The sequence below is a fragment of the Peromyscus leucopus genome, chromosome 6 (assembly GCF_004664715.2).
Source record: "Peromyscus leucopus breed LL Stock chromosome 6, UCI_PerLeu_2.1, whole genome shotgun sequence".
NCBI lineage: Eukaryota > Metazoa > Chordata > Mammalia > Rodentia > Cricetidae > Peromyscus > Peromyscus leucopus.
In genome coordinates this window covers 69,330,856-69,345,050 of record NC_051068.1, presented here as the reverse complement: position 1 = coordinate 69,345,050, position 14,195 = coordinate 69,330,856, and the positions used below count along the sequence as shown (strand labels likewise).

Sequence of the window (14,195 nt, the reverse complement as noted above, 5' to 3'; positions counted from 1 at the left end):
GAGAGAGAGAACTGGAGTGAGTAATCACGGTGGGCAGGAAGGCCTACCTGGAATCCCAGCATGCGAGAGGCAGTATCAGGGATTCCCACACTAGCTCAAAACAGAACGCTGGGCTCAACACATGCTCTTCCTTGATATGTAGGGTGAGAGTCACTGAGGAAGACATCTAATTTCAAGCTCAGTCCTTTACATATGTGCGCACATATGTAAATCACATAAATATTTACACAAAGTCATGAAAGTAATTTAGATATTTTAAAAATTAAATATTAATGAAAATATTATATAGCATAGAAAACCTCATGGGTTGTGGAAAACTGGAGTTTTAAAATAGCTGGGTACGCCGGGCGGTGGTGGCACACGCCTGTAATCTCAGCACTTGGGAGGCTGAGGCAGGCGGATCTCTGTGAGTTCGAGGCCAGCCTGGTCTACAGAGCTAGTCCAGGACAGGCTCCAAAGCTACAGAGAAACCCTGTCTGGAAAAACCAAAAAAAAAAGCTGGGTATGTGACATATGCCTATAATTCCAGCACTTTGGAAACTGAGGCAGGAGGATCACAAGTTAGGGGCTAGTCTGGGCTATACAGACTTCTAAGGTCATCCTGAGATATCCATCCCCAGACCCTGTCTCAAAACAAAACAAAGCCTGAATATGTACCTCAGAGCTCTGAGTGCTGGTGACCACGTGACCCTCAGCCTTAGCTGGGAGTAGAGGTTGACAGCATAGAATAAAGCACTCAGGAAGCTGATGACAGAAGACTGTCTTGAGTTCTTGCAAAAAACCAAGCCAAACCAAAAAGATATCCTGTAGATATAACCAGCTGTCCAATTAAGATATTATATAAGGGGCAGGGTATCTTGGTCAGTTGGTAGTGTCTGCCTAGCATGCATGAAGCCCTCCCTGGGTTCTAACCCAGCACTGCCTAAGTGGGGCATGGTGGCACATGTCTGTAATCCTACCACTTGGAAAGCAGAGGCAGATGGATCAAAAGTTCAAGGTAATCTTCAGCTACACAGTGCTTTAGAGGCAGCCTGGGCTACTAAAAACAAACAGAGGCCGGGGCGGTGGTGGCGCAAGCCTTTAATCCCAGCACTCGGGAGGCAGAGCCAGGCGGATCACTGTGAGTTCGAGGCCAGCCTGGGCTACCAAGTGAGCTCCAGGAAAGGTGCAAAACTACGCAGAGAAACCCTGTCTCGAAAAACCAAAAAACAAACAAACAGAGATCAAAATGTGTCTTCTACCAACTATATGGAAACATAAAAATCAAGCCTTAAAAAAGTAGGAAACACTTTGGATAGTTATAATGAGAGGATCAACAAAGCCCACAGTAGCATCTGAAAATTGACACCTAAAATTTCTGGTACAGTTGACCACGGGGAAACTGTGGAAATAAAAAGGGAAATAGAATACATTAACTTCATGTTTGACAAGAACAATGAGCTGGGCATGGTGGCGCACGCCTTCAATCCCAGCACTCTGGAGAAAAGGCAGGAGGATCTCTGTGAGTTTGAGGCCAGCCTTATCTACACAGTGACTTCCAAGCCAGCCAGGGCTGTATAATAAGATTCTATTTAAAAAGAAAAAGGAAAAAAGAGATACGAAATACACACTAAAGTGGAAAGTGACTCAGGAGTCCAAATAGTTTTTTTTTGTTTTTTTTTTTTTGGTTTTTTTTTTTTTTTTTTTGAGCTACTCGTCCCACTCTCAACTCACAATCCCCTCTCTCCAGTCTGGATAAGCGTGGCCACGGGCTCCAAATAGTTTATAGTTATGAAATAACTGGAACCAGTAGTTCAAATTCTGTCTACCCAGAGCTGGACACAGCGGTGCACACCTTTAGTCCCAGCAGTCTGGAGGCAGAGGCAGGTGGATTTCTATAGTGAGTAGGACAGCAGAGTGACATAGTAGACCCTGTCTTGAGAAAACAAAACAGAACAAAATAAAAATCATGCCCACAAAGAAACATAAGGCTCAGATGGCTTTATAGGTGAGTTTTATCAAACATTCAAGACCAGTTCATTTCAATATGATGTAAACTCTTCCATAAAGTAAGACAAGAGGCAACAGTCCCCAACTCAGAGGGTACACAGACCAAAAGGACCGTCCAGGACCATCTTAGAAACCTCTTTAGAAATCTTACTAAAAACAAAGGCACTCATATACAAGAATGTTCATAGCAGCATTGTGTATAATAACAAAAGCCTGGGAACAGCCTAATGTTACTCAGTAGGTGAATGGCTAAGTCGGTTGTGTTGTATGTATTTGCTGCAGTATTATACAGATGCAAATGAATGAATCAGCTATTACAACATCGATGAATCTTAGAAACAATGGTAAGTGCAAAAGAGCAAACCTCAAGGGACTAACAGAGTACAACATTTTTGTAAAGCTGAAATACAAGCAAAACAAAATAATACATTCTTAAAGAATATATACACACATGGCCAATATACATAAACAAGCAATTAATGAGCATAAAATTAAAGACAGTGGTTACCTCTAAGAAGAGGCAGGGAAGGGGGGCATAACCTAATAGAATTTTTAATGTTTTAATGTATAAGTTGAATGATGGGTCATAGGTACTCATTGAATTTCATAATTTATAGTAAATATTTCTCTATAGATATCAAATATTATTATAATTAAAAAAAATCTGCTCTTGTGGAAATAAATGGACAAATGGGTGTTATCTCCCTGAAAGAAAACCTGTATTTCTTGGGAAAAAAACCAAGATTCCCTGACAAGAAGCTATCCTGTGGAGAGGACAGAGTAGTCCTCAGTTAATATGGGCTGGTTTCCTGCTGTCCCCAAGGATACATCTGGAGTGTCTGGATCTGTCTGTCCCCTGGTGCTCCCTGACTTACAGAATCGGTACCACCTCCTGGGCTAATCTAGCCTGACCCCACACGGTCCTGACAAGGACTGACACCTGGTGGCTGCAGACTGAAGTGACCTCGGGCTGGCTTTCCTGGACTGGTGGCAGGGAGTGGGACCCTGAGTCAGACCACTGAAGGAGCCGTCCGTGAGACAGTGGGAAAGCTGTCATGAGAAGAAAGAGACTCTCAAGAGAATGGCTTCCTTCTCTGTCCTTCCCAGACTACAATGAGATAATGTCACCACCACAGTGAGAGAAATGCAAGGCTCAGGGAAAAGGCAGCCGTCTAGCTCACCTTCCTAGGCTCACTAGCCTAGGAAGCTAAGACACACTTCCAGCAGCCACTCTCCACCCTCCACCCCAAGTCTCCATCTGGGGAGTCTGGTGTGAGAAGGCCAATTCCACCCTTTTTCCAAAGCTGGTCCATGATGTATAATAAACACATTAGCATACACATCTTCCTGGCCACACTTGTTGGTCAAGAATAGACCTGACCCAGGCTGGTTTCCTCATGGTAAATCTTTGGGCTTTTGCTAGGACTCCTGGCACAGTGATACCCTTTCTTTCTGCTTCAATATACTGGGCAAACACAGTCCTCGGAGCGCTGGCAGCTGTGAATGGCCAAACTAAGGCTGGTTTTACAGTAGGTGAGGCCGTGAGACGCGTACTGAGCGATCAGATCAAGCCTCACCTGGAGCCAGTACTACTTGACTTTCCAATTTCATAAGCCAATTAACAGCTTTTGTCTTAAGTGAGTTCTAAGTTTTCTAGGATTGGAAGCCAGAGTAGCCCTAACCTACATTCACATTTACCCTATCTCTATTTCCCCAGGAGAGCACAGGGATCTAGGTGGGAAGGTCATTATAATTTACTGGTTGTGTTAAAGCCAAGGGATTGAGCTGGACAGGTCTGAAGCAGCTGCCAGGCACTGTACAAGGCAGGCCAATGGCTCCTTTAGGGAAAGACTAGCTGAATGAGAAGCAGGTGCAGTGAAGGCCTCTACCAGGCAGGCAGGGTGAGCTCAAATGAACATAGCCATTCTTCCCCACAGAGCTATCTATCATGGGGGTGTTGCTTTGGGGTCTTTATGCTCCTGGGCTAGGGAACTCTGAAGTCCACGACCCTTTAACCCTTTGTTACCCTGTGTTGTGGTGTCAGCCTCTCCCTTTACCAACGAAAGGGCCTCCTTTGGAATTCCGCCCTTGATAACACTCACTTTTGAGGTGATGGGAGGAATTTTATCTTCTGCTTCTTTGGCTCGCTGGGAACTCAGGCTCCTTTCTCCTTTGGAAACAGCACCATCTTCCTGACCTCGAGTAGGCACTGTCTCCTGCTTGGCGTCACCCAATGGCCCTAGTCTTTCTGGTCTCCCAACTAAGTTGTTTTCTCCTTTGGAGCTCCATGTCTCCCAGAGTAACCTCGGAGATCGGGGAGAGTTCACAGCAGCTGCGGCTGCAGCCTTCTCCGGAGTAGCATTCCTCTCCCCACTCCCGCCTGGCTTTTTTCGAGGGCGCCCCCGCTTCCTTTTTGCCTCCCTCACTGTGGCCTCTGCCTCTTGCTTCACTTCTTTAACCGGTGGGTCCTGCCCACTGGCCTCACTCAGAGGCACTTCCGCTGTCCTTTTGATACCCTTGTCATGGGGTCGTGGGTCACCACTTATCACTACCTCCCTGTTCTCTGTGCCTCGAGGCAGAAGAAGTGTCCTAGGTGGAACTCGGCCAGCCCCAGGCCCAGGCCCAGCCCCAGGCCCAGGTCCAGGCCCAGGCCCAGGTGCAGGGCCAGGCCCAGGCGCAGGCCCAGGTCCAGGCCCAGGCCCAGGTGCAGGCCCAGCCCCGAGCCCAGGCCCTGGCCCAAGCCCAGGCCCAATTCTAGCCCCAGCCCCTGATAAAGTAGGAACAGGTGGTAAGATCATGTTAATGATGGGCACAGCTGCCTGGGGTCCCCCAACCCTAGTGGGCAGAGGCAATGTAGCTACTTTCAGAGTGCCTGAAGAAAGCTTGGGAGCCAGAATGGGTGTAATAAGTGACTGTGGTGCTCGGGGAAGGAGCACGGGCAGTCGGGCCACGAGGGCATTAACTTGTGGCTTACTGGCTGCGGGAGCTGAGCTGTCCACTACACTCTTCTTCCGTTCCCCACGTCCTGGGGTGTCAGTTCCAGCTCGGGCTTCCAGCTCCTTAGGAGGCTAAAATGCAAACACAGCCACAATAATGTATAAAGACTGTCAATACAGGGGCTGGGGAGATGGCTCACGGGTTAAGAGGATTTGTTGTTCCTGTAGAGGATCCAGGTTCGGTTCCCAGCACCCACATGGTGGCTCACAATAGTAACTCTAGTTCCGGGGCATCTGAAGTCCTCTTCTCCCCTTAGGCACCAGGTACATATATGGTGCACATACATGCATGCAAGCAAAACATTCATACACTGGGCTGGAGAGAGATGGCTCGGTGGTTAAGAGCACTGACTGCTCTTTCAGAGGGCCCGGGTTCAATTCCCAGCACCCACATGGCAGCTCACAACAGTCTGTAATTCTAGCTCCAGGGGACCGGACACCCATGGCAAAACGCACATGAAATAAAAATATTTAAAAAACCCAAAACATTCAGACACATAAATAAATCTAAAGATAACTAAGAAAATAAAGACTGAATACAGGAGGAAGAGAAAGAGCTTGGTGCACCAAAATAAAAAAGTAGGAGGCGCTTTGCTGGAAGGGGACACTAGAACCCCAAGCCCCGGGTCATGAAGTCAGAGGCATTAGCTGCCTTACCTGGGCTGGTCTCTCCGGCTTCTTGGGGCCTCCACCTTCCAGGTTTTCTACGCCATTCTTGGATTTATATGATGACCGTTCCCGAGGGGCTCTCTCTTCCTCTTCTGCAGAGGTACCCAACGGGAATAAAGCAAGGGTGAGGGAAAAACCAAGGTATGGACAGTGAAGTGAGCCTGACTGCCTAGCTGTGCCTGGGACAGACAGCGGGAAAGCATGTGTTTAAAGCATGTCCTAAGAAGCAGCTCCAGGAGGGGCTGGGCTGATAGTTCAGTTGGTTTCATGCTTGCCACGTACGCATGACTTGAGTTCCACCTGGCCTGCACACCTATCCACCCACACAAAAATGATCACCGGGAAGAGAAGGCAATCTGAAGTGTGTCTACCCTTGTATTTGGGAAGGCCTTTAGAGCTGGAAAGGATATCAGTGTGTGCCTGTTGGGAGGTTGAGGCAGGAGGACTGCTAGAGCCCAGGAGGTAGATCTAGTCCATCTTTGGCAACATAGTCAGACTCACACACAAGCATGCATGCACGCACGCATGCACGCACTCACGCCTCCCTCCCCCACCCCCCAAAAAAGGTCAAAGTGGCTAAAGAGCAAGGTCCACCCACCAGCAAGCCCCCCAGCCTTAAGCACATGAGCATGTGCAGATCGGGCAGAGATGAGATGCTGCTGTAGTAGGTAGCGGGCGACCTGAACTATGGAACTGAAGGACCGTTTCAGGATCTGCTCTGCCCAGTCACAAGTCAGGGCACAGGCTGCCTCTACCAGTTCATCCCGAGGTGCTTGGGTTACTTCTGGGCCCATTTCTGGCTGGAGTGGAGAAAGACATGCTCAATCAGATTACCAAGTGAATTACTTGTCCCTCCCCTACTACTGACTAAAGCAGAAACCAGACTGAGGACAGAAGTCGCTCTTACTCATTAAGACCCAGAAATTCAAATTCTCTTCTTTCCATGCTTAGGCCACAAGGAAGGCAGACGCTTCCCCAGAAGCAATGTATGAATGACTGGTTTTCCCAGCCACCAAAACAAGTCCTAAAGACCTCTTTTACCTGGGAGAGGGAATTAATTAGCACTGGAAGGTCATGACTTACACTCTCAGAACCCTTTAGGTCAAGTCCAGGCAATGGTGGCATAGACACCAAGGTCTTCCTTCGGATGCCACTGTAGCAATACCTGATGCAAGTTAAGGAGCAGCCAAAATCTGGAGCTCTTCAAGCCTCTTAGGCAAGTTAGGTTGTTTCTATATTGTACCCTTTGCTCCCCAGGTCCTAATTTCTCAGTCAAGGATACTTGGATTGGCCCCGACCACCAAGTCTTCGGGCCTTGATGTCAGGGAAGATCTCTCTGATGATTTTACCAAAGTTGGCTGTGCTGAGTGGGCGGCAACAGGCAAGACTCTCACAGTACTTTCTGAGGAAGTAGGAGTAGAGTGATATAGTAGATATAGTCAGAGGTGGGCTCAGATGGCTCCTAGGGACCAAGTGTGGGGAAGCCTTTAAGAGGTCACACTCTAGCAAGGCAGGAGGAACGTCAAAGGTAAGGGTCTAGTCCTGTGCCCAACAACCCAGGCATCACCTTTACATACCGATAGGCATCATAGACGCTTTGCTTTGGCAGACAGGTATCCATGTGCTCTTCCAGGTGGTTGCGGATCCACCTACAGGCATACATATACTCCTCATTGCTAAGTATGCTCGGCTCGGAGCTGTAAGACAAGTAAAAGGGACATACATACTTCAGTGGTGCTGGACCACATCAGTCAGTCCCAAATCCACCGTTCTCTGCTAAACCATGCCAGGGCAGGACATCATCTATGCATCTCCTACTTCTTTTTTAAAATATTATTTTATATGTATGAGTGTTTTTTGCCTGCATGTATGTATGTGCAGCACATGTGTGCCTGGTGCCCTCAGAGGTCACAAAGTGGTGTCAAGATTCCTGGGAACTGGAGTTATAGATGGTTGTGAGCTACTATGTGGGTGCTAGGAATTGAACCTGGGTCCTATGCAAGAGCAGCCAGTGAGTGCTCTTAACCCCCTCCCCATCACCTACTTTTTGACTCACCACAGTGAGACTCAAGATCAGAACCTAGGACATCTAAAACACTAACACCAAAGTACCTTTTATCGCCAATGCTGGGCCCTGAAGGGAGCTGAAGGTAGAGATAGAGCTTGTCGTTGTCAGAGAACTTCTGTACTTCTTGCTGAGGCAGAAGGAAACAGAGGTAGGAGAGATGAAGCCATGGACCCAGTGAATGATCTGATCTTGACCATAGAGTCCAGCTGACTCTAGGTCAGGCTGTCAGAATGAAAAGGGACCTGATAGATGACATGAGTTTGAGTACTCACTGTACTGAGGAACCTAATGGGCTCCCATGGACAGAAAGGGAGCAGAGGGGAGGGGACTGGGTTTGACTTTATCTTTTCTACACAGGTCACAGAAGGATGTAGCATGATGCTCAAAGGTAGGCAGCACCCCCCACATAAACCTATTTATTTCCTCACATCATCACCACCATCCTCACCCCTCGGCAGTACCACCTCTGTGGCCCTTTCCCAGCATGCTTACCAGAATTCCCTCGACTTTGTTCTGCACGGCCTTGCTGTGGAGAAGAAGAAAAGCTGCAGGTCACAAGGTTTTCCCATCCCTTTGTCTGATTGCTAGAGACAGAAAAAGGCCCGAACCGCTACCAAGACCACAGACCTCAGCCTGCTCTTGAACACTTGCCTGAGGGAGGCGTGAAGGGTAACAAGGATCTACAGCTGGGGGTGGAACAGGGTTTGGAGACCGAGACGATTACTTACGAAATGGTACCTCGGAGCCTTTGAAGAAGGGTGGTAGGCTCCCCAGCTTCAGCACCACCTTGGGGCCTTGCCCCAACCCTGGGGCTTTTGACATCAGGTTTATCTTCCGCCATCCCGGCATGAGGACTAAAGCTGAGAGAAGACATGAGATTTAACTCCCACCAAGCTTCCTTGCCCCTGGAGACCCCAGGGCAGTCCTGTCTCTACCCAGAAGTACAAACAGAAGCCAAGCTTCCCCCAGAGGTTTTTCCTCACCACTTGCCTTCTCTAAAATTAGAATTATTCCGTTACTTTGTCAGGTCCTTCTAGATCCAAAGAGATCGCTGACATCTCCATTCTCTAGGTCCCACCTTTTCAAATCTCTCAAATCTGGGAAACTGTTCCGGGAAGAGAGAGGGGTGGGGAAAATCCACGTTAGAAAGAGATCTTGTAATTCCTCCCAATGCTGTAACCGCCCCCCACCCCGAAAAAACAAAAACAAAAACAAAAAACAAACAAAAAAACAACGATAACCACAAACCAAAGTTCTCCGATATTCTAATAGACTCCTCGCCATGGATTTTGCCGGGGAGGTCGGAGGGGATGCGAACACACTCGGCCCTTGCAGGTTTGGAAAAAACTGGGCCCAAGTTCTCATTACCGAGTCCTGCCACGGCTTCCCCCGCTGCCCCCCTCGCCTCGCCGCGGCGGACCCTACGTCATCCCACGGCATCCCACCCCGCGGCGTCCCCGCTCCCCGCGGGCCCCTCCACCCGGTCCCCCGGTGCTGATCCGGGGGATGGGAGGGAGGGCTGGTCTCCGAACTCCGGGGGAGCCGAGGCGAGGCGCAGGGTGGAAGCCCTGCGGGGAGCCGGGTCCCAGATCCGGGCACGTGCGCACGGGTGAGGAGTGCGGAAAGCGGGTCCTGCGGGCACCCGAGTCCTGTCGCCCCTCCTACCTCGGGACCGTCACCTTCCAGCGCGGACATCAGACAGGTAAGAGAGAAAGAGAAACCGGCCCCTCGGCTCCCTCCGCTCCAGCCCAGCCCCACGGTGCCCGGCCGGCGGGCTCGTGCGTTGCTTTTATTTTCCTTTTTCTGAATGGTTGTCCCAGCCGCGGTCTGCCTGGATACACGCACGGCCTGCTCTGTGATTGGTCGTTGCTGCCACCCAGACGAAGGCAGTGAAAGTCTGCCTGGTAACAGAACCTGATTGGTCGAGAGGGGAGGGAAAATCCAAAGTTAGTCTTATTTGAGTCAAGAGGGGGAAGTCCAGGTTAGGTTTCGGTTAAAACCGGGGTCGGTTAGGCCCGCGGGTCCGGACACGGTTCTTTTCTTAAAGGGGCCGCAGGGTGAAAAGCCCGGGCGCCCCGCGGCCTCGGGAGCGTCTGCTCTTTTGCCCTCTGATCCTGGGCTCTAAGGTCATCGAGAAGGCGGCTACGGGGACGGGCGCGGGTTTTACTCGGGAAAAGACCTGCGTAGATGCCCTCTAGGGTCCGAACCCACAGGGGGGCAGTTTCGGGGTAGGAAAGTGGTTGGCTGGGGTTAGCTGGGTGATAAGGGGCGTTTAAAACGTCAGGAGGTTGACAGACATCCTCCTCACGTGGGGGTCGGAAGGACGGGGATGGCAGGAAGCTATGAAGACAAGTTACTTTGGTCGTGGGAACCGAATTCCTTTGGTTTCAGGGATTCGCGTTGCCTCACCAACATTGGGGGGCTTTGCAAGACGGAGTGGGCATGGCTACCACGTTTGAATTTCGCCGTCGGCTGTCAGAGCTGACGAAGGAATCAGTAGGTGGCTGTTGTATTTAAAGAATTGCTAGAAATGATGGCTAGTGATGGCAATGCATCATAACACCCTGAAACTCCTTTTTGGTATAAAACAAGTTGAACCATTCCAAGTCCTTCCCTCGTTTCCCCCCAGTCCCCTGCGGCCAACCGCAGGCTCCCCTTCCTTCCAGGGACGCTTCAAACCCTTAGCAGCTGTACCACGTTAGGCGGAAATCTCTTCTCTATTGTTAGCCACGCTCACGCCGTTTCATCAAGCGCCTCCGTTTCAGCTAGGCAATGTCAGCTCCCAGAACTAAAGCATCTTCATGGCAGTTCCTTTTCCAGATTCTTGCCTCTTTGCTCCATTCACCCCAGGAACCCACAAGAGATGTTCATGGGCTGCCTGACCCCCACACTGCACACCCTGCCTCCCTCGCTACCTTGAGTAACCACAGAGGAAGCTGTCTAGGCCCTTCCCTTTTCTGTCCTGTAACTGGTTCCGGTCCTTACACTAAAGACACCTCCCCCCCACCCCACCCCCCACCCCTTTGCAGGTCTTTTCCAGAATAAAGCCTGTCTGTTGAGTCTCTAAGTCCTTTTCTGTCTTCCCTCCATATTCATCTCCCTCTGCCCTGGTTTCCTGCGTGTGCTTCCTCTCCTTCCTAGGAGTTCCCTACTTGGTGAACACCGGAACTTTGATTACGTCCCGCATGAAGAAATTCAGTACTGTGGCCGCTTTTCCCTTCAGAAAAGGTAGTATTTGATAGGTTATGAGTGCTTAACCCTCTGAAGGGTTGTTGAGCTCCTGATGAAAGACACACATGCAGAGTGTTGCACCTATCTTACGCAGTCGTGGACTCCAGGTCCACAGTCTCTTAAATGGATGCATTTTGTTCTGCACAGCAGAGATGTGGCACCCCAAGTCATATTCCCAGTCCTGACCGGAGTTTTGTAAAGGAGGTGGTACTTGTGGTCTCCTCCCCACAGCCCTGTGAGGCCCCATTTCCCTCCTGTGGGAAATGGGGGTGAAATAGTATCTTTTCTCTGGAAGAGTTCATGAGACTGAGTAAATTCTATCTTTAAGGGAATTGGTAGGATGTCTCCTCGTCAGTCTTTTCCCAAGACTGAAGTAATGGACTCATGGTTGCTGTCTTTGTTGAAGGTCGACTCGGATCCTGTGCTCAGGAGTAGCACTTTGCTAATGAACTCTGCTTCCAGCCCCTAAGTCCAGGAGGCAGCCTCCTGACCTCTCAGAACAAGGCACAGGACTCTTCAGGAGTAACATTACTCTCCCTGTACAATAATGCTTGCTTGAGCATGGCTAACCTCCCTTCTGTAGAGGTGAACATCTTGCCTTGCTCAAACACTTTGGATTATATGGTTTCCTAGTTAGATTCAGCTGTCCGTTCGACACAGCCTCGAGTTATTTGAGGGAGTTTTAGTTGGGATTGGCCTGTGGGGCATGTTCTTGATTGCTGATTGATGGAGAGTTCAGCCCTCTGTAGACAGTGCCACCTCTAGGTTGGTGGGCCTGGGCTGTATGAGAAAGGCACCCGGAGTCAGGTAGGGACTAAGCCAGTGAGCACCTGCCCTGCACGGTTCGGGCCTCTGCTCCTGCCTCAAGCTCCTCAGTGACGGATCGTTACCTAGATGTGTAAGATGAAATAAGCCCCTTTCTTCTCCAAGGTGCTTTTGGTCAGAGTGTCCTAGCACACCAACAGAAAGCAAGCTAGACCACGTGGCCACTTTCTTGAGACCGCTCAAACCCATTTTAAACACTGCTACTGGCATCTGTTAGTATTGGGGAGAATGTGTTGTGGAATTTGCAGGCAGAAGGCTATTTGGTTTTCACTGTGTAAGGATACTACTCTTAGCTTTAGGGTTGGTGGAGGCTAGACATTTCCTAGCTCAGTGGATACATTTTGAGAAGTTTATTAGTAAGAGGATTGTTAGGTCAGATAGAAAGTGAAGGTAATTGGCCTAAGGGCCTAAGATAGCTCAAGATAATTTTGGTGACACATTTTTTACAACTGTGATTTTTGTTTGTCTTTTCCTTTCTTTTTAAATACATAGCTTCACTCTAGCCAAGTCTGACCCTGAATACCCCATGTTCACCCTGAACTCATTGCAGTCCTCCTGCTTTAGTCTTCCAGGTGTTGGGTTTATAGGCATGAGTCCCCATGCTCCAGAACTATGATGTTCTAGTCAGCTGAGGCCAAGCAGTCTGCAGGATGAATGTAGCTTCTTCCGAGAACTGGAGCTCACACATCTTCATGGTAGTTTTTATTTCATTAACTAATTTTTGCTTTATGTGCATTGGTGTTTTGCCTGCATGTATGCCTGTGTGATGGTGTCCGATCTCCCGAAATCGCAGTTAGAGACAGCTGTGAATGTGTGCTGAGAATCGAGCCTGGGTCCTCAGCAAGAGCAGCCAGTGTTCTTAACCGCCAAGCCATCTCTCCAGCCCAGTGTTTTTATTTTATTATATTTTCTAATCTTATGAACTTTATTATTTAAAAAACTTGCAAATAAACAGAAACACTATGTACCCAAATTAACTAGACCTCAAGTCTGTGCAACTCAATGAACTCGAATTGGCATTCAGAGTGGAAGCTATAAAGCTTCACATTAGCTTTTACACTTTCAGTATCAAATATATTTTATGCACTAATCTACCACCCAAACCAAAAATCTGTGACAGAATCAGAACTAGAAAAAAAATTAGCTTTCTATGCTCTTATAACTGTGGTCATTACCTGCCTTTAGCCCTCCTCCCCCCTGGTTTTTAGCCTTTTTTGTTCTTTTCAGGTTACACTGAACTCACATATGCATTCACTTACATGTGTACACAGGTCATTGGCTTGATTCTGCATGAGAGAGCACATGTAGATTGCTTCTTTCCGAGATTGTGATCTCGCTTAGTATCATACAGTCTGACTCCATTTTCTTGACTTTTTTTTTTTTTTTTTTTGGTTTTTCGAGACAGGGTTTCTCTGTGTAGCTTTGCGCCTTTCCTGGAACTCACTTGGTAGCCCAGGCTGGCCTCGAACTCACAGAGATCTGCCTGGCTCTGCCTCCCGAGTGCTGGGATTAAAGGCGTGCGCCACTACCGCCCGGCTTTTCCTGACATTTTTTAACTTCATTTTTCTCTAGAACTGAGTAGTATTCACACCACATTTTCATTATCCATTCATCTGTTGACAACCAAGTTGATTCCAATTCCTTGCTATACTGACTAAAGCAGCAATAAACATGAAAGTGCAAATATCTCTGTGATAGGGTACAGACTTCCCTGGGTGTGTGCCCAGGAGTGGAATAGCTGGGTCATTTGGGAGTTTTGTTTTTCATTTTTTGAGGAATCTACAGACTGACTTCCACAATGGCTGTATTAATTTGCACCCCCACCAACAGTAAATTAGGGTTCCTCTCCATCCACATCCTCTCCAACATTCGTTATCAGATTTCTTGAACAGCCATTCTCACTGGAATGAGGTGGTATCTCAGAATAGATTTAATTTGCATTTCCCTGGTGGTTAGGGATATTGAACACTTTTAAAAATAGTTATTGGGTTCCAGACATGGTGGCACACACCTTTAATCCTAGCACTCGGGAGGCTGAGGCAGGTGAATCTTTGTGAGTTCACGACCAGCTTGGTCTTCATAGTAAGTTCTGGGCCAGCCAAAGCTATACAATGAGACCTTGTCTCAAAGGTACTGGCCGTTTGTGTCGGCATTCCCTTTGGAAACTGTCTGCTTGCTCTTTGGTGATTGACAGTTTTATTTCCTTTGTTAATTAATTTCTGCAATTCTTTGTAAATTCTGGATATCAGCCCCTTGTCTAAATTTTAGCCTGTAAAGATTTCCTTCCATTCTGGAGGTTGTCTGTTAATTCTAATCATTGTTTCCTCTGCTGTACAGAAACTTTATTTTCCTGTCATTCTGTCTGTTGATACTTGGGGTTAGTTCCTGTATTGCTGCTGGTCATTTAAAAAAAGCTC

The 14,195-nt window shown here is 48.4% G+C and overlaps 1 protein-coding gene across 4 annotated transcripts; it reads right to left on the bottom strand.

Annotated features, from left to right (window-relative positions):
* Positions 1-1,965: 1,965 nt before the first annotated feature.
* Rfx5 (regulatory factor X5) lies at positions 1,966-9,476 on the bottom strand. Of its 4 annotated transcripts, none has more exons than XM_037206869.1 (11): positions 9,388-9,476; positions 8,713-8,827; positions 8,451-8,582; positions 8,215-8,248; positions 7,767-7,849; positions 7,232-7,351; positions 6,937-7,116; positions 6,738-6,819; positions 6,253-6,454; positions 5,643-5,746; positions 1,966-5,057 (listed from the first exon to the last, which is right to left on the bottom strand). In XM_037206869.1, the coding sequence occupies exons 3-11, from the start codon at positions 8,561-8,563 to the stop codon at positions 3,936-3,938; spliced, it is 2,040 nt and encodes a 679-aa protein (XP_037062764.1). In that variant the 5' UTR covers positions 8,564-8,582; positions 8,713-8,827; positions 9,388-9,476; the 3' UTR covers positions 1,966-3,935. The 4 variants fall into 4 exon arrangements, with proteins under 4 accessions (XP_037062764.1, XP_028713252.1, XP_037062765.1 ...); XM_028857419.2 differs by having other exon boundaries at positions 6,937-7,056; XM_037206870.1 differs by lacking the exon at positions 9,388-9,476 and adding an exon at positions 8,971-9,378.
* Between the last annotated feature and the right edge of the window lie 4,719 nt (positions 9,477-14,195).